General features: G+C 36.3%; 1 protein-coding gene across 4 annotated transcripts in view; it reads left to right on the forward strand.

Moving 5' to 3' along the window:
• The first annotated feature begins 3,119 nt into the window (after nucleotides 1-3,119).
• Nucleotides 3,120-27,877, forward strand: part of LOC121317197 (ERO1-like protein beta) — a 38,576-nt gene continuing 13,818 nt past the window's right edge. The window contains exons 1-7 of one of the 4 annotated variants that reach the window (XM_041252869.1): nucleotides 3,120-3,603; nucleotides 8,026-8,145; nucleotides 10,170-10,253; nucleotides 14,960-15,001; nucleotides 23,002-23,154; nucleotides 25,759-25,841; nucleotides 27,478-27,551. In XM_041252869.1, the coding sequence (XP_041108803.1) occupies nucleotides 3,448-3,603; nucleotides 8,026-8,145; nucleotides 10,170-10,253; nucleotides 14,960-15,001; nucleotides 23,002-23,154; nucleotides 25,759-25,841; nucleotides 27,478-27,551 (712 nt within the window). In that variant the 5' untranslated portion in view covers nucleotides 3,120-3,447. Of the gene's footprint in view, nucleotides 3,604-8,025; nucleotides 8,146-10,169; nucleotides 10,254-14,959; nucleotides 15,002-23,001; nucleotides 23,155-25,758; nucleotides 25,842-27,477; nucleotides 27,552-27,877 lie in introns of those variants that run through there. The other 3 variants (XM_041252868.1, XM_041252870.1, XM_041252871.1) reach the window with 3 other exon arrangements.

The following is a 27,877-nucleotide window of genomic DNA, read 5'->3' on the forward strand; positions in this document are numbered from 1 at the left end:
AACAACCCCTTTTGCCAAAAACAACCGAACTTCTACCACAATCTGAGAGCCCATCCACTTAACACAAAACAGAGACTTAATTTCATAGAAATAGCAATTTTTAACTTTACAACCATACGCTGCCAGCCCAGTTTCAGTGTGGCGGAAATGCTAGTGTGAATTGCTGTATATAGTGGACCAGACAACTACTATCTTATCAGGGAACAAAATTTACACTATTTACAAAGAAAATCAGGCTTTAAGCAAGTAAAACAGACTCTGCAGAAACATAGGGAGGTGCTGTGGTGTAGTCTTCCCAGTCGGTTATATGTCCTATTTCCAATGCCCAGTAGGGGTCCTCTTTAATTCAGTGCCAGTTTTCTCAACTCCACAACTACTGGTTTTTCTTCTACGGCCAAGCCCCTGTCGTGAAGCAAAACACACCGGTTATTGCACTTTTATACTCGCTCCCTGTCAAATCTCCACCTGCCACCACTACCTGCCTCTCTTGCCCCAAGCACAACTGAAGGATTCAGGTAAAGTAGTTCCCTCATTGGCTCCACCTCTCCAATCAGCCTGGACTTATAGACTATAAGCAGGTGTATTCTATCAATATGGCTGACCAGAGAGATGTGTCTCCTTGTGTCTACCTTACCCAACCTCACAAAGATGGCAGCCTAATGGGCTTCGTGACAGGGTATAGGTACTCAATCATGTCTGGCCTCCCGACATTAGGTGGTGTTGACATCAACTGCAGGCTTCCCACACAAAGATGGTTGAGATAGCCTTTGAGACCACCATCTTTGTGATGTCAGATAAGGTAGATACAAGGAGACATGACCCTTGAGTCAGCCAGATTGACAGTGTACACCTGCCCATAGTTTATATGCTCAAGCTCATTAAAGGGGTGGTCTCTGACATTTTTGAAAATGAACAAGTTTACTGCACTGTGTTTACTTTTCTTTCTCACAGCTGAATAAAGGCTTTTGCCTGAAATGTCCTGAAATAAACGTTTTTTAAATTATTTAAACTTTTTGTGAACATTAATTTTATTTTAATTTTATTTTTTCTTCTTCTCTCTCTCTCTCTCTCATATATATATATATATATATATATATATATATATATATATATATATATATATATATATATATATATATATATATATATAAACATTAGAAAAAAATCATTATAGTGTGGCTCTTATGCTATGGTAAACAGTCTGTAGGTGGCATTGTTGCCTGTTACTAAACTTGTTATACAAGAGAGAATATGGTGACTGTTCTTGTTCAGTTATGTGTACAGATCTGATTTCAAATAAATACTTTGTAAAACTGTATAGAATGGCATTTGAAAAAATACTTGAAACTGAAATATTAAAGTAGATACAAAATAATACTTTTTTTGTTTTGTTATTTAACTACTTTCCTAATTTCATTACAGTATAATTCAGACTTTGACTTGGTCTTGACCCTCTCTGTTTTGGATCGAGACTTGAGTTCTGAGCACTTAAACTTGGAGTGATAACTGGACTGGTTTAAACTTCCATACCCCTATCCCACCATTTCAGCTCGCTGTATGAGATAAGGATAACTTGCCTTTTCACCAGTTTCTACACAAATTACAAGAAATGTTATGTAACTTAAAATCACATACTTAGTACTTTCATACTCTATACAACATGAATATAATTTAGCGGGGAATTAAAGTTGGTGACAGTAAATGCAGTAAATGCAGGTAGTAAGTAGCAGGAGAATATTAGTTGTATTCTGTAAAAGTGGCTGTAAAAGTGTGTGTGTGTGTAGTTGAAACCTTTAATTTAGGATTTAAAGATTCTGGACATCCTACAAAGTAGTGCAGAGGAAGAGCAAATGTAGTAAACACTCGCCAAGGAATCTTTTAATATAAAATGCAGTGTGTGATATTCACTGTATTTTATAAAACTACTTCCTTCCACCAAAAGGGGCAGAACTGTTTCTTCTTTCAACACTGTAGGCTCATTACTCTACTTTCTGGCTTGCGCGCAGCTCAGCATACTAAAACACTCTCTCAGATCATCCCGGGGATGTTGGCCCTGCCTCTCGAGCTGTAAGTCCCACCCCTTACTCCCACCCCCCTTCATCATACCGGCACATCATTTGAGGGCTTGGATACGGATTACTTTTCATGTCAATGCCTTAGTAAGTCATTTTTTTCCATCTAGTATGTAATTAGCAATTATAATTTAATTTAAGGTGACGTATTTTCATCTTTATCTTTGAAAAAAGAAACTATACCAGTCTAGTTTAATTTACAATCTTACTGTTTTCCATCATAAATAAAATGTTTATACATTATATGAAAAAAATCAAAAGATGCAGAAAATATATTTGTATCGCCCAAACTCAGTCTGAGGGTGTATACTATAAATTGCAAGGCTTTGAAAGCTTTATTTAATATGTAGCACAACTGTCAGTAATGAAGGTCCACAGTCTCTATGAAAAGTACAGGACCCAGGGAGCTGTATTACCACCACAAGGCCCTGGGGGCTCTATTACCACTACAAGAGCTCTTTTATCACTACTGGGGGCTCTATTGCCACATGGGGCCCCAGGGGCTGTATTGCTACTACTGGGCCCTGGGGGCTCTATTACCACTACAGGGGCTCTTTTATCACTACAGGGGCTCTATTACCAATACAGGGGCTGTATTAATGTACTATATGTTGACCGCCTCAACTTTCCCGATAAAGATTGATTCAGATTTCCCTGCATAACCCCAAATTGCTTCTACTAACTCTAAATAAATAGTGCATGGTGTGACCGTTTTTTTGCAGATAATAAAATAGGTTCATACTGTAAATTGGTTCAATTAAAAAAATAATAACAATGTACCTTGAAAACTCACAAAGTGCATTCAAATGTTCATTATACTATCAAGTATTTTCTGTGCATAATAATATATTTTCGTGACCTTTTGTGAACATTTCAAATATCAAGTTGCCATTTCAAAATATAAACGTAAACTAACCTTACCTTTGTAATTAATCGGCATTTTTACTACAGCAGTTCTGAATAACTATACTGCTAACCTTTGGCCGCCAAAGATCCCAATTACTGAGAGGAAATATTCTAATTAAGGGGGAGGGGTCAGAGACAGACTGGTGTGTGACGAAAACAGCACTGCGGCCCAGGGGATGATCTGAAAGTATTTTAGCTGCCAGTGCAGTCCAATATGAACTGGCTTAACAAGATATCACGACTATTTATTCTTTGTTTGGAAAATTGGTAGTATTTCTAGTGCCATTTCTACTTAAAATTGGACGCGTTGTATATTTATTCGGTTCATTATTAATGAATTAACGCTGGCTTCGTATTATTTCTGTTCGCCAGTTAGTTTCCTGCGTCGCTACAGTCGTTTATGGTTTCCATTGTGAATGCTTACGAGAAAGCCTTCTGTTATTGGTGTTCTTTTACTTTCTAATCCGTGATGATAAATATCACACTACGGGCTGGAGGGCTGACTGTTTTTCTATTCTTGCTGGGTAGTGATTTTGTTTTGGGCTGGTTGAACAACATTAAATCCAGCACACAACAAAGCGAACGGTCTATAACCTCCAGTTCAGATCAGAGTTGCTTCTGTCACGTAAGTATATTTATGCCATTTCCTTTTAAACACGCTTGATAAGTATTTGTTAACACGTTATTGTAATCAAGCATTAAACTCTTCCAGTAGCTACAATGTATTTGTCAACTGAGCATCCAGCTCTTCTAGTAATTTCTTCTGTCACATTGTTGTGACGTCATGCATCTGCACTTAAAGCGACAGTGTGTTTTTGCTGCTGCAGCAAAGCTTTCGAGAATGCAGTTTTCTTAGATTTGTACTGTTTTTTTTTTTTTTTTTTTTTCTTACAAAATAAGAATATTTAACACAGTGTTCTGTTAGTTTATCTTTGTCGAGCGCTTATTTAAGACGTGAAAAACCTTTCAGGTGTTACAATTAACTGGAGGAGCAGTGGGCTTATGTTAAGATGAACTACATGTATTTGGCAATAAATTTGAGAACAAATCGAACGGCCCTCCTGTTCAGTTCTCTGCGGACAGGTTAAAACAAATAGGCAACATATCTTAAGCAGAAAATAAGACAGGCGAGCGCCTGTAAGTGTTTTACATATTTTGTACACGTTGTAGAATGAAGTGGCACAAACAGAAACTGAATATGAGTAATAAGTGCATGAAACAGTTATAGAAACCCAATCATTATATTCAATGTTAGGGCTTGGGGACAACCTTCAATTGACCGAACATATAACTTGTGAATGCATGATTGTGTACAAGTGTACGGTGTTGACAGCTGAATTGCATTTCCTTTGTATCTCTGCTCACTGCTGCCCAAGGCATATTCTTAATGTACTAACGCGCAAAATGAAAAAAAAGTACTGTAAGGAACCTGGTATATGAGGACGCATTTTATTAACTTATGGACACTTCACTGTGATCCTGTATCTTGAAGGGGAAAAATATCGTATAGGCACCTGGTGCTCCTGATAACAAATTATATGCAATCTAAAAACCTGGTTCACTTGTAAAGTGATTAAGGGGAATTTAAGGTTCCTGGCCAGCCTTTGTTACATGTACACAGTATTCAATGGTTATGTATAATATTACATTAATTTAAATGTTTTGTTCTTTATAGCCCATTACCATTATTAGCATGTTTTGCAGCTTTAGTCAGGCTTTTATAGGGTATATTTTTCATTAGAGCCGACGGAAGAATGCAATACAATAACAACAACGGCATATTTGTCTATAAATGAATACGCTAATTTTATCCTAAGATACATACTCATGTTCCGTTGTGCAGAGCCATTCAGAGGCATATTTTCAGTTAACCTGTAAGCTTGAGGGATGCACTGAAGGAAATACATTTATGCCATTTAATAAAACAAATTTGAAACACTGGTTTGGTTTTATTTTAACACATCATACACACAATCAAACATATGTTGATCTAAGCCTGTCGATTATCCACTTTATTAAAACATAGCTGCATTAAAAAAAAAAAAAAAAAAAAAAAAAAACAATGGGATTTGGGTGCCCATTTTTTTTCTTATGTCATTGAACATTAAATAAACCCTACTGATCTGAAAGCTGTATAGGATAACAATATAGCAACTCCGTAGTTAAAGCTTGACAGTCTTCAGCTGTATAGATGTACAACACATTACCAGACTAAAACATATGTGCCTTGAATCTGACTTTTTCCTCCTGCATTTTAGTATAATTTTGACAAACTGGTTCTACTACAAATTGTTAAACTCCTAGGCGTGTACACTGTTTTTGTGTTATTCGGTGGAGAAGCAGATTGTTTTTACTTCTGTATTTAAACGAATTAAGTTAAGGTGTGTTCCATGTTAGAGTGATTACAACAACAAAAAAGACGAGTTTGAAGGATCATAAGGATCCACTACCTGAGTCATACTGGGTGGTTTCGAATTATGTTTAAAACAACTCTATTTACGACTTTTTAAAAATTTGAATTGTAGTAAAGCATGCTTAAATGTGTTTGTTTTAGATGTATTTTGTTGACATTTCTAACCAGGTCTTTGGGTCGTCATGCCTCCCCAGTAAATTACTTATTTGTAACGTAAGGTAGGGCAATTAATTTAGATTGTGATTGCGACTAATTTATTTATTTGGAATTTTCCAGTAGTTAGCTTTCAGCTGCCTTTTTGTTTCTCACAACACAGATTTGGGACACACGAATGTTCTTAACTACCGGTATTTATTTTCTATTAATCCCAGTAGTAGGTGTTTTGCAGATGCTCGCAAAAGTTGGCTATGCAGCGAGTTTATCGTCCTTCCAACATTATTCTGGTTTTGTTTAGTTTTTTTTTTTTGTTTTTGTTTGAACATTTCACTACATTGTTGCACTTTTGAATCGAATCAAACTGTTTTGACTTCTGTTTTATTCTACAACTTCAACTCTGTTCAAACGGGAAGTTTGGTTACCGACCGCCTTCTGACTTTAGGTCGCGTGGTTTACGCTGATTGATTGGTTCCCTCGGGGACTGTATACGGTCGTCTGTGGAACTTGTAGTCCCGGTCCGTACTACTGTCAGATTCTTTAACTTGATTTTGAGCAGAAAGAACTACAAGCTTTATGAAGGAGGTGCTGGCCAGTGTGCTTCACGAAAGCATTTGTTTGGGGGCGGGGTTTGGTGAAAAACAAGTGGGCTGGAGTTGCTGCAGCAACATGGGAGCTAATTGACTGGTTGACTGTCACCGCGAATCTCAAGTGTCTGTGGTAGCCAGACAGCAGGGTGTGTGCGTGTTTGTATATCCAACTGGTATATAAGTTTAGAAACACCGGGAACATAAAGGTGTCCAGTCTTCTAGCAGAGATTACATCATGAGCGGACGGGGCTATGTTGTTCTAGGAGTGGTGACATACCTATTTTCACTCATCCTTTCATGGAGTACCAATATAGAGGTCAGTGTTGATGTAACTCACAAATGTGTATTTTTAAAAATATATATATTATGTATAGAGATGCAAGTATGTAGGCTGGTAACAGTCTTTTGTTGCAATCACATACAGTGTAGCAAAAGGGAGCTCCTGTTATCAAACTTTAGGATTGTGTTGGTACAATACACATGTGTGTGCTAAAGATAAGAGGATAAAGTGTTCTTTATTTCTGTCAGTAATTACGGTGTCATTGACAGCATTTTAAAGGGTATGGAACTGACTTGCTTTCAGGCTGTGATTTTAATATTAGGTTAATAAAAATTAGAAGTTACTGTTATAACCAGGACTTAAAATAGTTTTAATGTAAGCTAATTTCTTTTTTTTTTGTTTGTTTTTTTTGTTATTTTAAAATGTAAAATTCCTTCCTAGGTTAAAGTAGTATTCATGTTTCTGAACAAATGTCCTGTTACAGGAGCAACCATTATCACACATTACTGTCTGTATAGCAAAAGCAAGCTGCTTTATTCTTTAACAGCTGGTGCAAATAAAAAGGGGGAAAAATGGACCAAAAATATCCCTCGGCTGTATTTATTTTAAAAAAATGTAATCATTAAAAGGACAATAACTAGCTGCAACCTTCTAAATTGATTAGTTCATATTTTAAATTATTAATGTGCGAGAGAAAGCTCCATGTTAATTAAGACTGAATCCAAGGTTCTACAGTAGTTACTTGTCTTGAGTAATCATTGCTTCCTTGTCTACTAGAAAACAGTGAATATGTGTACCTATAACTGTTCTTTGCCATATATCACTGTTGTATTGGGAAATTTGTTTAATGTGGGTGGTCTGTCTCATGTTGTTTCTTTTACTGCAGTGCTTTTCAGTTCCAAACTAAAATGCAATCCCAATTGATCAGTGTCTATTTACTGGTGTTCATAGTTTCTCCTGTGCACTCCACCATAGTTGACCAGAAAGCTGCTTTATTATTATTATTATTATTATTATTATTATTATTATTATTATTATTATTATTATTATTATTGACAATCATCCAGTTTTACATTATTGAAATATGAATGTACTCGTCATCCACGTTGAAACTAAGTCACTGAGCCAAAAAGCAATTCGCCTACTAGGAATGGTATAAATATAATCTTAAGGGGGGGGGGGAGGGGGGGAATGAAAATATGGTTGGGTGTTTTCATGTATTTGAAAATTTAAAAATTGAAATTTTGGTGAAAACCAGACCATTTCTTCAATTTCAGGAAACATTTAAAAAATTGAATTGATAAGCATTACATGGACCGAAGAACCATGATAATAATTTTACCTTTTTACAGTAACTTGCGCAAACTCACACTTCCGTCAAAGGTGTTCTGAATGCTTCCAGCATAGACATTGTACTAACAAGTATTTTTCAATCATGTTTTTTTTTTTTTTTCTTATCTTGTTTTTTGCAGGCACTTTTTGTATTAAAAATTAAATGTTTCTTTTTACTTTTACAGAGATGATGTATTTTTTTTTTACATTATTCTTTTCAAATAGTCATAAATTTTAAAGCAAACTTGTGATTTTATATTGTTGGTTTGCTTTTTATAGTTGACAGGTGTCTTGGATGACTGCTTCTGTGACATAGAGAGTATTGATGTCTTCAACAACTTCAAGATCTATCCCAAAATTCAGAAACTAATAGAAAGAGATTTCTTCAGATACTATAAAGTAAGTTCTACAGCAACTGGATCATAAATACATATATATATTGAACCATTCCTGGCACAGCTTTACAAAGCCTGTACATGTTCATGTAATTGTTAATAATTGCCATTGATTCCTTAATAAACAAATTCAGATCATAGAGTAGCATTTTAGTGACTCAGTTGACTAAACAAAATTATCCATCTATTCTAATTACAAGTATTTCATCCTACATCAGGAATCAACAGAAACTACAGTAAAATGTAAATAGGGTGGTATATGCAAATGTACTCTGGATACCAAACCCATCTATACCGTGATCTCCCTGAATTAGTTTCTTTAACCCTTTGCAGTCCATTTATTCAGCGCTTGTCAGGCACGTCTGGTCCAGTTTATTTTCACAAGCGCTGTTAAGTTTACACTCCCTGTTTTTAAAATATTTTTTTTCCCAGTAAAACAGGTTTAAAAGCCACTGCATATCAAAAGGATACTCAGTACTGCGTTTCCAGCCAAGCCCCACCCCTTGTTCGCTGTAATATTCACATACCTCTCCAAAGTCGTGCATACTGATAAATCCTCTCCTGATCACTCGTTTTATCACCAAACTCCCCAATAATGCGATCCAAGTCATTATTTTATTACTATAATATCTCAGAAAGCTCTGCAAATGCCTGTGATATTCTTTGAGCACTGGATACGGAAGCAGCTATCTTTGTTTATGTCCGTGTTATCTCTGTGGTGAGGCTATGTGTATTGTTCAGATCCGCCCTGTGTTGTCTGTTGCGTCGCCTGTGGTGTGAAAGATATGTATCGAATTTTATAGGTTATGTTCATATTGACGCATCGCTGGTGGGTAGCATATTTCAATACATGTTAATTACATCTTCATAGACAGTAATTGGTATAAATGCTTGTTAGGCTCAAACAAAAGCAAACAGTTAGTTTATTGGACATGATGGCTAGTGTCACCTGCAAAGAAGGCTGTGTTTTCTATTTTATTTTTTGCATTTCTGTGATATATTGGTATTCAACGCCTCTAGTCAATATACATAAATGCCAAAATTATTAGTGTCATTAGGTATTGAATTCTTAGTCCAGTTTGGTTCCCCAAAAAATTATATATAGATGTCATAGTAAATAGATTAATGTCTCTGTATAATTTATGTATATGATTAGGTTGCCATATTGTACTCTTTTGCTTTTATTTGCTAGTAAATCAACCAATATGGATATCATTTGTATTGTGCTATAAATCTAAAACAGAATTATTCTTTACATTTGTGAATGACAAGACTGTACTTATTCTCTCTGCACAGAGGGACGTTCATCAATTAAAGCAAAATTCATAGTCTTTTCAATGTATTTAATTAAGTTATTAGTCAACGCACAAGAGTAAGATTTAGAAACTGTTGGGACTAAAGCAGGAGTTGCTTGACTAGACCTTACAGGGTTTATAGTTGGTCAAGGTTAAAGACCAGGACCAGAGCTACTGTATTCAGGCTGACTTCTGATGTGGAGCTAGGGAAAGACTCCAGAATGCTTCATCGTGAGAAGTGTTACAGCTGCCCTCTAGGGAATGGAAATATTAAATTAAAAAAGTACCAATTATGCCTCCAGGCTTCTATCGGCACTACTAAGTGTCCTTCACACAGCTGTCAGTCTGACAGCTGACCTATATTAAAAATACTCTGGGTGCCTTGTGAGATTAGCAGCCTGGCTTTAAAACACGTGGAACCATGAAACTTCGAAAAAGATAAGATAATGAAACTAGTACACCATTTTTCCTTTCCATAAAAATGAGAATGGCCATTAAATGCAGCATTTTAGGTTGATATAATTTTTGATTTGTGGATTTTAGCTTTTTTATATATAGCTCTGAAAGTAAAACCCATGGGAGTATATTTTAATATTGTGAATTGCCGCAGATGTACACAGCCCCACTCTTTAAAACTGTATTAGCGCTGTTCCTGTTTTTCTCAGAGGTGATGCATTGTCCCAAGGAGAGTCAGACCAATTAAATAGATCACTTGTTTTTTTTTTTTTCACAGGTAAATTTGAGGAGACCATGTCCCTTCTGGCCAGATGATGGGCATTGCTCCAGAAAGGACTGTCAGGTGGAACCTTGCCCAGAGGTTTGGACTTTGCTTCCTTTTTATTGCTTTATACTTTAGCTATCCGCGAGACCAGGAGTCTTCCAAATACTGCAGTCTGAAATTCAAATTACGTTCCAGCATGTCCAGATCAAAGAAAATAGCGTTTTCTTCAAAAGGCCTTGAGCAAATGTGAAATCTTCAAAAGTTTGCATTTTTTTTTAACATGGTGAAAACCAGCAACATTTCATTGACTCATAATTTTTTTTTTGCTTAACTCTCTATACCACAATGCTTTGCGCACAGTGAGACGGAAGTCTCCATTGAAAATCAGCGGAGTTGAGTATCTTGAGTGAGGCTGGATTTTCATTGGTTAAAATAGTAGTGTATGCTCCAATTGGCTAGAAAGGTTGCAGTGTTTTCGGCACAGTGCGAAATTGACAGTTAGAAGTTTGTCTGGTTGACTGGAAATTTGCAGGTCCTTACAGCCTTTTGTATTAATGAATTGACAAATTAATGAATTATTAGATGAATTAACAAATATGTTTATGAATTACTGTATGAATTGACAAATTTTGGACAAATTGTTGGACAAATTGACCAATTTACAAATTGACAAACAAGTTGACAATTTAATGGCTGGATAGTTTTGGCACAAATGGCGCCCCATACAGATCATTTCAACTGTCCCCTGCTGTGTGGACTGGCTTGGTTCAGCCTGCCACAGGTGGCTTCTGCTGGTTGATTTGTGAGTGGGCTCACATTATATATTATTGCTGGGACAAATGTCCGAATATTCAAACAGATATTTTTTGACATGTATGCAGATACAAAAATCAGATGTTTCCATTCACTACAAATGACAAAAGTAACTGCACTTATTTACTGCCTCACCAGAAGTTGCGAGAAAATGGCTAAAGAAAAAAAGCTCAGTGTGATGTGTTTATTATATAAAAAAAAACAAAAAAACAAAACAAGATCAACAAGCAGCTCTTGAGCCTCTATTTAGAGTTTTAGACAGCTAAAAGTAAGCAAACCATATTATGCAGGTGCACGCATAGTGATCTCTACGGTAGGCCATCTGGGTCAAAAAAAGTGTTGTGGTGCTTTAGAGCGAGTCAGAATCTCATGGGACAGAAAGGCAAGCACGTCATCTTGAAATTCTTTACTTTAAACAGTGCCCAACTTGCTGGGAATGTGTACTGATTTTTATATAGTATATATTATATATTTTTTGTTGCGACTTTATGTGAAATGTAATAAAAGAAAACCAAAACGGTGAGTTTTTTCCCTCTTTATTTTGCAACGCCATTTCCATGTTTGTTTTATTTGAAGTGTTTAAAGTTAAATTTCAGTTTTCATTTGCTTGTTCGGCTACAAAAAGGCACAGGTAAACCTTATATTACTTTATTAAAACGTGTCGATGGCCACTGTTTACTTTGAAGAAACGGCAATGGCAAGGAATGAAAAAAAAATTAATAAAATGCAATGTCGTTAACAGGGGCAACGCCCCCGCCCCCTCTGCTATGCTGTCTCTACCTGCATTCTGAGCAATATAATGGCTTTTATTACTTTTTGAAAATGAACAAATATTTGAACGAATATGTAAATTATGACTGAATAGACGAACATAAAAATATATATAAAAATAGATATATATAATAAAAAAATAAAAATAAAAATCAGGGCTCGCAAAATTTTGGTAATGGTACTTGCCCTTCGGGCAGTACGTTGTAGACATTTGGTTGTCCAAAAAAATGTCAAGTTGCCCATAATTGACTTATGGACTTTGATTTGTACAAAGTACACTACTCAATATCGGTACAGTATCTCAGGGTTCATACACTTTTTCAACATCAACATTTTTCCTTTTACTTTTCCCATATTTCCATTTGTTTTTCCCAGACTTGCATTTTAGTTAGTTTCTACTAGTCTTTCGACAGTTATCCACATTGGAGGGCAGCCACAGAGCATTATAGCCGTTTGATCCAGAGCAGGTTTCTCCTGGTTTTCTAAAAGTATTTGTCATAATCTGGAGGTGCATATCTAGCAAGAGACAATGCAGGCATGCAAAAGAGAAGTAAGATACAATCTAAGAAATGTCCATTATTTACAAAAAAATATATACAAAGTTGTATACTTGTGCCAAAATAGGATAGTATAATGGTACCAGTAGTATACTAAAACCAGACAATTTTGGCACAAGTATACTATATGCAGTATGTTACTTTTTGGGCAAGACAAAAGATTTAAGTGCCTTTGAACGGGGTATGGTAGTAGGTGCCAGGCGCGCCGGTTTGAGTGTGTCAAGAACTGCAACGCTGCTGGGTTTTTCACGCTCAGCAGTTTCCCATGTGTATCAAGGATGGTCTACCACCCAAAGGACATCCAGCCAACGGCAGGCCAGTGGTCGAAAACAGCTCATTGATGAAGGAGGCTGACACGAATTGTGCAGAGCAACAGTGGGGCTACAGTTAGTCAACTGACAGTCTAGTACAACATTGGTGCCAAAAGACCAATAAAAGAATGCTTAGTGCCTTGACACAAATGGGGGATGGCAGCCGATGACCTAACAGAGTACCACTTCTTTCAGCAAAACACAAGAAACTGCGGCTGCAGTGGGCTAAAGAACGAAAACGCTGGACAATGGAAAAACATTCCCTGGTCTGATGAATCCCGGTTCCTGTTGTTTCATGCTGATGGGACGACTAGGGTATGGAGAAAACCACACGAGTACATGCATCCATCATCGTGTCAACATTGCAGGCTGGTGGTGGTGGTGTGATGGTGTGGGGTGTGTTTTCATGGCACACATTGGGCCCCTTGATGAAAGTGGAGCAACGTTTGAATGCCACAGGATATCTGAATATCATTGCCAATCAGGTGCATCCCTTCATGGCAGCAGTGTATCTATCTGCTAATGGATTTTTTCAGTAGGATAATGCCCCATGCCACAAGGCTAGGATTGTCCAGGAATCGTTCCACGAACATGATAGTGAATTCAGCTTGCTGCAGTGGCCTACTCAGTCACCAGATCTCAATCCAATTGAGCATCTTTGGGATGAGAAGGAACGAGCTATTCGGAGTACCAGCCAACATTACACAACTGTGGGAAGCATTGACGTCAGTATGGGCCAGCATCCCTGTGGAATGCTTTCGACACATTGTAGAGCTCATGCTCAATATTAGGAAGGTGTTCCTAATGTTTTGTACACTTTGAGTTCCTTAGCATATTTTTAAAGAGGAGGCGATGATCTATTCAGGTATACCAAGCTATTTAGTAAGTAAAGGGTCTAAGTGAGGACAAATGGGCATTGCTATCCCCACTCCTGGTCTTCCTGTAAGTCATTTGTTGTTGCCATAAGTTGTGCCGTATAAGTAGGATATTTTGGGTTCTTTGTTTTTTTTTGTTTGGATTTATGTAGATAAATAATGCAATGCATGGTTTTAAATACTATAATACAGTATCTCTACTTAGCAGAATGTGAATTTTTATTCTTGATTTTGATGGTTTATTGTACACCGAAATTATAATTGTTTTTTTCAGCAGAGACTTACACGATCGTCTGATCTGGACATAAAAGCTGGGACGTGATTTGAATGCCTTTTAGAGTAATGTATTTATATTCATTAAACATCATTATAAACCTTTTAATTGGGCAACAGGCAGGGAGAGGCTATTTTACATAAGATAGCTTTCAATGTATTCTTGGTTTCTGACCAGTTGAAACACACCTGATTTGAATGTGGCAAGTGTGGAGATCTCCAAGATAATAAACTAGCTGGGTATCAATCATGTACCTGCCTTGTTAGGCTATCAGCAAGTCAGAAAGACATGTTGGAAGCCCCACAGGTCCTTATTAGAAGATTGTGCCAATAAGTTTAAGAAATTGAAAAAAGTTGATAGATCTGTTTTCTATTAAACTCATTCATTTTCGTATTGTTTACATGGATAACTCCTCATGAAGCGCCAGCACCTGACAGCAGGTTTAATGATATTTCAATGAAGAACCCCAGTCTGCTAAAACAAATACATTACTCAAAGGTGAGTGATTTCTTACAGTATTTGTAAGACTCCTCAAAAATAAACAATGGAAACTAAGAACCTTAACTCCTTCACTAGGAGTACACCAGTAATTGAATAAGGAGGTTCATTAAGGTAAAAAGTGCCTCATTGACAAACACCTGCAGTTTCTGCAGACTGATTGTTTGCTGCAGAGCGCAACAACTGTGCATTTCTTGAGTAGTTGAGTACAATTGCTGCAAGTTTAAAAAAAAAAAGATAATTCTGAAAAGCCTTTTTCTTTTTTAAATTGTTTGATTTTCATTTCTCTACTTGGTAACACTTTTAAAATAAACACCTGAGTATATTATGCACTTCCCCTAAGTTCTGAAGTAATTGATTTTGAATTCAGCCCAGTTAATTCATCATGATTTTAAAAATATTTAGGTTCCCTTTTCCCCTCCATCCATTCCTAATGAATTCACTGTTTGTTCTTCACTAATTCATACCCTCATACTCACCCCTCAGCGTGTTGTGGTAACTGGTAATTCATGCGTGAATGCATGCCTTATACATTGAATTTTTTTACAAAGGAACATGGAATGAATGCGGGCAATTAAATCCACATGATTTTAATGGGGCTGGATTCAAAATGAATTGCTTCAGAACTCGGAAGTGCAAGATATTCAGGTGTTATTCCTTTTGGTATTCAGCTGGAATTTATTATGAATTATTTTGTTTTCAGAGTAGAGTTCCAGTGGGAATTAAAGCTGGCAACTACAATAAAGTAAGTGTTACTGATTTACTGTTAAAACATTTGACTCTGTAGACATTTACTACTACTGTGTACTTGTTCAGATTAATTCATTTATAATGTTTTCTTACACTGGGCAATTTACAATGGAGAAACAATTGAAAGTACAGTTGTCTCCGGCTAAGAGAACACCCCTCGGGAAGCAAGTGAAGTGTTCCCTTAGCTGAAGTGTTCTTTAAGACGTAGTTGACCATGAGACACAATAGGAATCTATACATAAATATTTATTACTTGTCATGATGCACATGTATGCACATATGACATTTAGTAGAAGTAGAAGAACGGAAAACACAAAATTGTTCGGCGACTTCTGTCTGATTTCAGGTTTTTTTTCAGCTCAAACAATTTCCAGCTTTTTGTAGCAAGAGAAACAGCTGTGCGTTTTGCCATTTGTTTACATGCCAATTTGTAGCGATGAGGTGCACTCGTGGAAATTTGAATATAAAATGACGCAGTGATATGACGGCAGTTCAGGAAAGATTTCATAAATCTGTCAGTGTGCCTTAAGACACTGTTGTGATGACACAAGTCACATTTGAAAAGATTGAATAAGCCATTTGAATTTAAGTTTGATGATGAGTTATCAGGTTACAAAACAGTGCTGTATCAGTTAAACAAATCACTTGCAGTGCCAAGAGGTGTCCTTTTAAGCGAAGTTCCTGTTCCTTTAGGTGGAGCTTTGAAAATGGGAAAAATCTTTCACCACAAGAGTGTTCTCTTAGACAAAGTGTTCTCTTAGTAGGTGTTCCTATATGCAGAGACTTCTGTAATATAAAACATTTTTGGGCTAATTTTGAAGCCAGTGCAAAGGAAAATTCCTTTCTGAAAATCTTGCCTTTTCACCTGCTTTGTTTTTTTGTACTGTATTAATTTTTAAGTAAGTTTGGTACATATTTGTATGTAGGGTGCACATTTGTTTTTAATAAAGTAAATGTTGTTGTAGTTTTCAGGGGATTGTCCAGAAAACAAAAATGCATGCAGATATATATCTCTGAAGTACTACCTTAAATAATGTAAAATAATGTCCTGTTTATATAAAATAGACAAATTTATAAAAACAAAACAAACAAACATTTCCGATTGAAAAAAGTTTAAGAAATATAAAATGCAAACAGTAACTAAATCAATATTTATAAAATGCAGATAAAATAAACACAGATACAACAATTTAAAGTTTATATATATATATATATATATATATATATATATATATATATATATATATATATATATATATATATATATATATATATATATATATATATATATATATATATATATATAATATATATATATATAATATACAATATACACACACACACACACACTGGTGTGTCTTGTTTTAAAAATAGTCTCCGCTTCCCTCACATGTGCTGGCAGCTCATTCCAAAGTTTGGGGGCTCTATAACAAAAAGCCTTTCCTCCCCATTTAACAATATATTTTAGGGATTACCAGCAATGCCATATTCAGGGATCTAAGGTTGCGATTCGGGATATATGGGGTAAGCAGTTCTCCTAAATAGGTTGGTGCCAAATTATTTAATTGACCCTGTTGGGGATCAACTATTTGAGTTATTGATAGATTTACCCACCTGTGTGTGGTGAGTTTCCCTGCGCGTATAGAGGAGCGACACTTTTTTACTTAAGTTTTTGGGAGAAAGAGCTATAAAAAGACCGCTATTAAAACCAGCCCTGGTGTCCTGCCTTTTCTGCACAGCCACTGGAAACCCAGCACACAGTTGCTACGTTTCTGTCAGAAGTGGAGGCAAGGCAGGTACTCCGACACGCACTTGGAAGCTGGCAGGGGAAGAGCGTAGAAATGCAAAACTAGACTCTCCCAAATTAATGGCATGGGCAAACCAGATTCAAAACTAATTATATGCTTTGTGCACCACACAGTTCTTATTAGTGGTTAAAATAAGTTTATAAAGTGAGCTGTTTTTTGATATACGACACCTGTTCTGTCAATTAGTCTGGCCTTGGTCTAAAATATATTTCCGTCTTTTTCTGATAAAAAGAAAACAAAAAACAGAGCTTGATTCTTAATTTAAAGGGGGTCTCAGCAGCCTTGGCAATTTACAGATAAGAATCCGAGAGGTCCTACTTTCTAACTGAAGCTACTTCTGATAAACTTTGACTAAGGACTTTTACTAAGTTAATTGCATTTAAATCATAGTTTTGCAAAATTTCAAGACTGCTCGTACCAGTAACTCTCAGATAAAAAAAAGGGTCCCACAAATCGTTTTTACGGTAGGTCTGTTTTGTTCAGTCTTTCTCATAATATGCTCAATGTGAGTTTCTGCAATAGCATTTCTGCTGGCCTTAACATCCTTTAAAACACAGTACACAATTATTACAATATTCAGTATTATCACAGCTTTGCACAGTCCTTTTTTAATCACATTCTCCAAGTATCAGCTTGCTCCCAACACATGCACCCAGCAGGAGTGAAAGTCCTGATCAGGCTCTGTTCTCAGTGGGTCTGTAAAAGCTATTACAGGCTCCTTTATCCATGTCTGCACATCCCAGGTGTGTATGACAGTTTTTAAAAGCCTGATACTTCCAAAAAACTTAAACCTTGTTAGCTGGGCTCCCATCTTTGCAGTCTCATCTCCATCAGTGGGGAACCCACAGAAATTAAGCTGGTTCTATCGAAGGGCCCTACATTTCTGCCGCATACACCTTTCACTCAAAAGGTGAGAGCACCTTGTATAAGGCAGGATAGGTTTTTAGAGTCTCTTGTGACAATACGAATTAGCGGCATAATGCAAAATTTGTTGCTGGTTCCTTGAAATTTGTATTAACGAGAACCGACTGTCCTCCTGAAAGTATCCTAACTTGTCAGTGTGGCACCATGATCAATTTTGTGATAATTGTATTTTTTTTAAAACCCAACACCACCTAACAAAAACAGTGTTGTTTTGATTCTTAGACACAGGCATGTATAGATGTTATCCTTCAGGCACCCTCTGCTGCAGCAAACCATGACTCGGCTCCCACTGTTTATTTGAACAGTGTCGCACGACTCTCGCAATAGAGATCTCGTTAAGAAGACTCAACAAATATTTAAATTACTATATTGCGGATCTTTTCATTAACACAAATGTATAATGCTAAGTGGCGCAAAGAAGATGCAAATTGCGGTATACTTGTGCTGCGACTAGCCCATCTTAGTACACCAAACCCTAAGCGTACAACTATAATAAGCAATACTTGGAGTTATTCAAATATAAAAATAGCTTCTGACAGTTTTTTTTTTTTTCCTTTCCCTATAAGCTAAATCCAGCTCCTGATGTACAGGTGTTTGTTTGTTTGTTGCTTCAGGTACAAAGTCATTTCCAACTATTACTGTTTCTTTGTGGCATTCTATTTTTCCTTGACATTCTTTTAGTCATGTAACTGCTGACCCCCAGATTTTTAAAGGATGTGTATAACCTGGCAAGTTTCTCTGCAGTTTGTGTACCAAAATGCATGCAATATTTACAGTAGGCTCCATCAAAGACAGTGCAAAGACAATGTTTTTTTCTTTTATTTCTATTATATACTTTTTTTTTTTTTTTAAAACCGTGTACATTTTACAGCTATTTTTTCTCATCTAACATCTTAACCCATGATGGCTAACTGGAACAGTGCATTAGCAGGGTGATCCTGATTTCATACCCTAATGGCTTTTTAAAAGTTTTTTGGGAGGGCAATATTCTTTCCCCGCACTACTCTCCCTGAAAAATAAATACATACATTAATTAACACTTAAACACATTGCCATGAGATTTACAGTCTGTATTTTATTTTAAAATAATAAATATTGTACAGATAACATAAGTATTTAATTTCTATCATTAAACATATTTCTCAATCTTCATGTTTTAATAGTTTTACAAATCGATGGATTGTGCATGTCTAATAAATATCGCTTCTGTTCAAATCTAGTTAACTCTCTCTCTCTCCATATCTATATCTCTCTCTCTCTCTCTCTCTCTCTCTCTCTCTCTCTCTCTCTCTCTCTCTCTCTCTCTCTCTCTCTCTCTCTCTCTCTCTCTCTCTCTCTCTATATATATATATATATATATATATATATATATATATATATATATATATATATAATATATAGATATATATATATATATATATAGATATATATATATAAATTTAGCGTTTAAATCGCGTTTAAATCTGAAAAATGCAAACTAGGTTAGCAACACTAAAATGGAAGGAAAACAATCATTACATTTTTGCCAGGAAAACTTTGTCTTGAAATGCTTCTAAACAGTAAACTTCATGTTGATTTTAAAAATCCTAACAAGTACATGCTTGACCACAAAGTAGACTCAGAAATACTATTATAAATTACACAACATGATTGTAACTTTACTAGATTGCTGCATTTAAATGTCAGGCTCATGTATTAAGAAGGCAGTATCACTTTTTTGCTAATTTACAAAAAACGTAAATAATACCCTAAGTTTAAAAGATAAGCCAGAGTCTTGCCAGAGGCCCTCTTGGCAGCCATTTCTGGGTTTCTTTGTAACAAACAGATCAGCTTTTTCCACAGCAAGCCAATCAGAAGTGCGTCGGGCGAGATGAATTGCACACCCCTGAGGCATGCAAGTCGGTTATGATCGGTTCAGGTTTTTTGATGTCCAATTGGTTTTCAGTGAAACCGAAATTAAAGTTTAAAACCCAAAAACTGAACTGCATTTGTGCAGCCAAGGGAATGGGACATACCATTATATGCACATCATGTTTTTGAACTATGACAGATAAACTCAATACAGCGTTATTGCATCACTCACACCAGTCAATGTATTGTAATATTAGACACAATGTAGAAAGAATAAAATAACGTATTAAGAGAGCTTCAACTTTTATGTTTATTATTTTGCTGGTACCCCCATTGTTGCTGCGGTTCGTTGTAAGTGACAAATAACAAGCAAATCACGTCGGAGAACTGTAGCTCATGGTTTGCAAATTGCAATTATTTCATAGAATCAGCAAACAAAACAAATTTCGATACGTTCACAGTAAATTTAAAGTATCAGGGTTACAAAAATTGCATGTTGCATGTCCCCATGTGTTGCTACAGCTATTTAAATAACATGCGTGTAATTTTTCTTTTCATTGTTAACATCCTGACAACTTTTTACAGTTGCACTGATACTGCAAGGATTATTCCCCATGTTGTCAAACAGATATCACAGCAATAATGATCCATGATGTGGTACGGAACAGAAAAGCCAGAGCACTTGTTGCTATATACACACACACACACACACATATATATATATATATATATATATATATATATATATATATATATATATTTCAATTACATGAGAGTAGATGTTAAAACTTCATGCTGATTTGAACTCAGCTCTCGCCAAGATAAGCACGTAGCTATACAGTAAACTAATGTGATCCATCTACGTGTCCATCCGATGTAATATCTGATGATGTAGATATCCTTTTGCATGGTGTTGATAGCTGAAGTGTAATGCTGGCTCCAGGGATCGGCTTATTTTGCCTCCCCAGCGCATCAGCACACACAACGGCTGCGATGCTGGCTCGGGGGATCAACTACTTTGCAGTCTCCCCAGCACATCAGCATGACAACAGTTTGGATGGAGCGAAGTATAATTTTTATATATATATATATATATATATATATATATATATATATATATATATATAACATTTTTTTTTTTTTAATCGCTATTCCCGCTGGGATTCAGAGGGACAGATCTCAAACCCCAGTGCACTAGAGCGGCCATTTTGAAAACAGCTTTAAGGCTATACATGTAAAAAGTTGTAATGGATGTTAACAATGAAAAGAAACATTATAGGTACGTTATTCAAACAGTTGTAGCAACCTTAATAAAAAATAAACTGACCTGCTCACAGGAGCATTTAATTTAAGGCAGCTTACAGATATTTTTCTGCATTACTGCTTATTCTAGTTTCAGAGACCTCAACTAACATTTAATTGTATTTCAATACTTTTGCATTAAGCTGTTTTAGTCAGTTTAGCATCATTATTTAATTTGTATTGGGCCTACACATAATAACTTAACAGACTCAAAAGTTGTTGTTGTTGTTTTTTTTTTTTACTCAAACCTCCAGCATCAACTTTTCACTTCTTAGGATGCGTTTCTAATAGGGGTGGGAATTTCAAATAATAAGATATTCGAGTATACCAAGAATAACAATTTTGAATACCCAAATACGCAATCTCTAATTACTCATAAGTGACAGGTCTTTAGAACCTATTGGTAGCAACCTCACTTACAAGGATGCATTAGATCAACACTAACAACGAAGAAACATCTAGGCATCTAATGTACTGAAAGGAATAAATCATTTAAATTGTAAGAAATAAGAGTACACAGCAGAAGGGTTTTAACTATGAAATGCAGAACTTTATATAAAAAAAAAGACCTTCAAAACTGCATTTAACACCGTTTTGACAAGTCATATAAAACACACAACACAACTGCTTACTAATAAAGCACAACAAAATGTTTGCTCAATAACTGCTGTAAAAAGAAACTAAGATGTTCTGTACCTGTACTTGCTGATTCCATAATATAATAATCATTGAAAACAATGTCCGATTCCAGAATCTAGACAATATCAGCATGAGACCGATAACAGCAGAATTCGAAGAATAAAGGCTTAACGTTTCCCAGGTAGTTTGCAGTTAAAATCCAAATCAAATCAAAGTTCACGTTTAACAAAACAAACCTTTTCTTTAGCCCGAGATGCATCACATCACTGACCGCTGCGCACGGTAAAACATGCAGTGCTGTTTTTTTTTTTTTTGCCAAATTGTGTTTTCTAGCAGGTGGGTGCTTGCATTTTAGATGATTGAGCATTTAACTTGTTGGTTTATGATACAAAATACTTGTGCTGCAAAGGTTGCATTGCACGTGGTCTTGTTTAACTTTTCTAAATTCTTCCACGTTATTTATTTATTTTTTTTAAGATTCCATTTTAAGTGCTCATATACTCCCTTAGCCAATAGCAGATCTAGGTAATAAAGTGGCCCACCTCCCTGTCAGTTATCAATGTGGTGAGAATTGTAGTGGCTGGTCAGAAATGAAGAGTATTTGAAGTTGCTGGCTGAGTGTCTCTGTATACTTGCTAGTACTACCACCAGATCCGGCACCTTTCACCAACAAACCTGAAAAGAAAACAGCCCTGGACATCTGAACACCCAAACTAAATCTAAAGCTATGGGTATTGCTACTGAGCCCTATCACAATCAATCAGATATGTCTTGTCATAGTTTTAAAATTACCGTCTACATGCAGCAAAATGTGTGATGAGCTCCTGAAAATGCAACCAGCTTAGTGCTGAAACTGCCAACGCTATTTCATTATACAAAAAATGGTTTTGGTTTTGGGTTGGTTTTATCTTTTGCCAGTATCGTTGAGTTTGGAATTTTATACAAATGTTGGTTTTGGTTCGGTTCCGGTTTTGGAAAATCATAACCATTGCATCCCTAAAACAAACCTAGACGAATTAGTTTGTATACTTTCTTATTGGCATCAATGTGTTAGAAATTATGATTAAAAAAAAAAAAAAATGCAGTGCAAAGGTAACAGTGTGGAAGCCCTGAAAAAATATTACAATTCAATTAGAATTCCAATTTATATAAATGTATGGTTTTCTGCCGATAATGAGACACTTACACATTTTGACGCTTCTGGTAGTTGTGAAGGAACGACAGCCCATCATCACTGCACTGTACTGGAATGTGTCTTTGACAAGCTGATCTGATAACGTCTATTTTCTGCATGACCTCCGTGAGGCCAGATTATCCCTCTGCGGTTGGAACACAAAATGGGTTGGATTGTTTTTAGTAGTTCCATTGCACAAAACAAGCAGCTAACATGTTCAAAGTGTGAGCACTGGGCACAGCACATTTGCATGCCAGTACATTCAGTACATTATTGTTGTGCAATGAACACTTTCAGGAATACTGTTTGATGGGAGATAGAGGACTCCAATCCATAAGGACAGGAAACCAGAAGGCTGATGTTGCCCCCAAAGGAGAGACGGACACAGAAGACCCTGGGCTCCCCAACGCCCACTGTGCTAGTAGCTTTAATGAGAAAGACAGTGCAAGGGTAATTTTATTTTACTCCCTGATAGTCATACATTATTTGAATACCCTTTCTGTTTCAAACACTAAAAAGGCTTAGGGCCTCATTCACTAAACTACGGTAAATGACCAGAATTACCGCATGGCAGGGGGAAGCCACACCATGCGCAAAAAATTAACCAGCTGTAGCTCTATTCACAAAGTCAATTATATGCACAAATAAAGCAAGCTGAATTAGTCATTTGCAAGTTGTCACAACGTGCACACTTCAGCACCCAAAATTCAACATGTGGAATTATGTTTACATACACTGTCTTATAGTATATAAGGGCACAGGAAAGAAATGGTAAGTACAGTTGTGAGTTTGTCACAGTGACAGCGACCAAGGAGGACAGAGTGAGACATTTAAAGTTTACAGACCAGGAGCTAAATGCGCTCAGTAGGAGGAAGACGGGGGTCCTGTCCCAAATTACAGCGTCCTGTGAGACAGTCAAAGCAGAGAAAAAAAATTGTTAATGGAACATTTATGTTTATCTCTGCAAATCAAATACATATTTGTTTGTTCAACTTGATCTCCCTCTGATTTTATTTTGTAATATGAATCAAAAGTCAGCAAAACACACAGTCAGTTAAAAGTTCACTATTTACATTTCAAAAGATGTTTGGTGAAACATCACTTTTTTTTAACCTTAGATGCCATTTGATTGCTTGTATCTATGACTGCACCACAACTCACGCTCTATGTACATTAATTTATTGGACATTTACAGTTTCTTTTGTATATTTGAAAGCTATTTTAAGCATTGCCTATTTAAATATCACATGGTGCATGGTGACTATATAAATAAATTAACACAGCTGAAAGCGTTGCTTATACACCTGCTTTGTAATATTCATATATCCCAGACTGTCTGAGGATGTACAAGTTACACTGGAACGTGAGGTGCTATTGAAACAATCTTTTGCTGGAAACAAGAGTCGTTTAAAATGGACTGTGTTGGCTGCAAAAAAAAAAAAAAGTAGCAAGCAGACAAAACATTTTTTTAAAAAACAACCTTGAATGACAAATTCAGCAACATTTTTGAGTTTGGTAAACCTTTAAAATGTATGTTGACACATTAATTACAATGACTGTGTAATTCCCATAGACTATTTTGCTGCCTTTAATCCCAAAATATTACACTCGTCAGTGTCCTTGTCGCATACAATGCAAACTCAAAATCGTTCATTTTTACATTTTAAATATTCTTTGCGTGCTGCGTACAGATACTGACTCTCATCTGAGTCACTGTTAGGCACGGCAGTTCAGGATTTTTTTCGTTAAAAAAAATTGGTACTATTTCATTGACCAGCCGTTGTCCGGTATGTTCACTGCACTAAAGGCTTCTGCTAATTCAAATGTGTTTCTCCACTTCCTGTGCTCTTGTACAATTCTGTGATTGTTTAGTCTGAACCTCAAGTTTGGTTTTCTGTTACCCTTTAAGCTAATAAACCAACAATATCTAAACAACCATTTTAAGCTTCCTGTCTCTGACTCGAATGTTTCATTATTGTGCAGTGTGAGGAATTCACCAATCATGAAGCCGGCATTTGTTTGACCATATTGCCCTAGTAACCAAATGCACGGCATTGACGCTGGACAGTATACAGCTACTGTAGCAGAGGAGGTGAAGAGTAATGGAAAATCAAATGCATATTTTTCATGGTAGGCAGTCAAATACATGATTTCTGTGACAATCATGATGTTGTGAATTTTACAGGGTCCTACCTAAGGCTTGTATGATCTCTGGTCAGTCTGTATATGGTTTCAACAAGCGGGACTTTTAACATATGCTGAGGCACCTAGGAAAGTTAGCACCCTTAAGTTAATATGGTTTGCATATCAGATGCCTCCCTAGTAGTATTTTGTGACGTGATTTGCATACATTTCCACACATTAACGTTATTCATTATATTTAAATGACTCGAACACGGTACTTTTTTCAGGCGTTTTTTTCCACGCGCTAGGTTGCTTGCCACTGGTTAATGAATACAGCAGCTGTACAAAGCTTGCAGTAAATGGGCTTTCTGCTGTTTAGTGAATGAGGCCCTTGGTTTTCTATTAAATAAAGGAACAGAAGTGATTTCTGATTAATAGAAGTGTATTTTTAAAATCTTGGATACATGTGCAATGTGGGTTAGCAGTTCTGAAGTAGGAAACCCCTGTTTTAGCACTACAGTATGCAAATGTAATGAAAATGATGTCCTCATGACATTCTGAATGGAATGGTTTGTTATTGAAACAAGTTTACAGCCTTTGAGTGTCATAATCTGTCCATATGTTACATTTCCATTTCTACACGCATTTAAAGAAATTATATTGAGGGAAGGTTAAGGCATTCTTTAACACAAGATATTGAGAGCTTCAGAATCTGAGGATATATGGAAATCTGCCTGTATGTACATCTGTCCCTGTTCATGCACTCAGCCAGCGACACATGTATAACATCTTGGGGTTGGATGAGTTGTTGGGTCAATGGCCTTTTTAAATGTTGCTTAATTATTGTATGTTTTTAGAACAGTTTGTTTATTTGTACATTAATTTAACACCTTAAAGCCTGAATGTCATTCAAACTTACATATTTTGCAGTATTCACAGGATACAAATACTGTAACAGAAATCGAGGATTGTGTGCACGCTAACCAACTTGGAGCTATAAATAGCACTTTAAGGTAAGAAATATTTACAGTATGTAACAAATTGTATTGTAATAAAGAGGCTCTCTCAAATGTGTTTTATACATTTTATAAGATTTGTACGTACTGTTGCTGTTTTCTTTAGCAGATTGCAGCAAAAATAATTTTATTATTGGTAGTAGTGGTAGTGAAGAGATTTTTAGTAGGTTACCTAGTGTTGAGACCTATATTTCTACCAATAAGTTTATACTGAAACCCATATTTCAGCAGAAGGCTGGGTTTCATATGATAAGCGTGGTTGTGACTGGCCTTTTAAAGATCACCTTATGCTTACATCTAGTATAATTATACTATGCCATAACCTTTTTAATTACAGTGATGTTTTGTACCATATGTTCTGAAAATTGATCTCCCAAAGTAAAATCAAGTGACAATTAACCTAAGTTGTAAATTGTTATCATCAGTAAATTGTTACACATCATCATTTTTCATGCTTTATTAAATGTGTAATTTGTTAGTGCAAATACACTAGAGAATATGTAAGCGGTAATGCTTGAGAAGGTGTGGTTTTTTTTGATGCAACCCACGCCTCCAGGTGCGTGGTGTAACTAAATAAATCAGCAGATTCTCATTTTATACGACATACAAATTCAAAGACCTTGAATTAAATTGGCGTTTCTGTTTAAGCAGTTCAAAGTTCTTGTGTCCTAACTTAAACTGCTGTAGGACTTCTTGTCAGGGTTCTTGTTTAATTTGTTATGTTTGGTTAGTGTTCTTAATACAGCTGTTGTGGCACTAATGAACAGCTAATTTTCAGTACTTTGATGTTTTTGGATGGTAGACAAATGAGCCAAAATTTGCTTTTATTTGAGTACATTATTACTTAGTTAATGACCGTGAGTTCCCCTGTAAAGTAAATAGTAGTGGCGTCAATCATTTTAAGTGGAAGGGAAAAGTCGACCTGGGTGACAGAAGCAGGTAAATGCAGGGACACAATTCCCGGAAGCAGCAACATTCACTGACCACCCTTTCATCTGTTCAGGCTTTCAAGGTGGCGTGCGTACATCATGTAGACACGTACATCCAGCCTTCTCTGAATTGAATCATCAGCCCAAATGTTGATTAGAGCAAATGTTTCTTCATCCCAGCTGCAATCTGGCTCATGCTGTGTCTCAATCAACAGAAATATGGCTACACAGAAATGGCTTGGAAGTGAAAGCTTCACGCAGACGTGGCCGTTTCATACTTTGTCTGCTTACGAATGGCCGGCGTGCATTTTGTCTCGCTCGACCAGGGTCAAAGTTTGTCAACCCACATCCTGAGATGGGTCACTGCCAACCTGTGGCTAGCTGGGGTCGACCCGGTACGTGGTTTCGCAGTACACGGGACCTGTGTAGCAAGAATGTAGGTCGGGCCCGGGTTGGAGTGCCAGTGTGAAAAGGGTTTTTTATTGCGACTGTGGTACCCTTCAGTACAGTGAAAATTGTAAATGGGTTCTTGTGGGGAAATCTCCAGACAGAAGGTACAATTTTAAGAAAAGGTTGAAAAGTACTGATTTTAGAGGATAAGAAATGAACAAGATTTCTAGATATTTAGTTAAAATTTTGAATAGACAACACTCTTATTGTTGCCTATACTGCTCTATACTGCTTTTTACTTTTTGTTCTTTTAGCAACCAAAGTAAAGAAGCTTTTGCAGAATGGGCAAGGCATGACGATGCTAAGGATCATTTTTGCGAACTCGATGGTAAGCATTTTGATTTTATTTCGTATCCATTTTATTTAAATCATTCTTGTTAGATTTAACCAGTGTTAGCAATGCTAAAATAAACAGCTTCTCATTAAAACATGAATCACTGTAATGTCCACAGTGGCCCTTCTGCTGGGAGTGTGGGGTGTGTCATGTGATCAGGAGCTTGCTGGCTGCGCCACAATGACCCTTACTGTTTAGGCACTAGATGAGACAAGGCGATCAGCCAGACTAGGCATCCCATTACCTCCAGGGTTCAGTAGCTTGGCAACATCTGCTGCTTAGGTTTGTTTGGTGAACAGAAAAATTATACATTGCAATAA

The sequence above is a fragment of the Polyodon spathula genome, chromosome 6 (assembly GCF_017654505.1).
Source record: "Polyodon spathula isolate WHYD16114869_AA chromosome 6, ASM1765450v1, whole genome shotgun sequence".
NCBI classification, from domain to species: Eukaryota; Metazoa; Chordata; class Actinopteri; order Acipenseriformes; family Polyodontidae; genus Polyodon; species Polyodon spathula.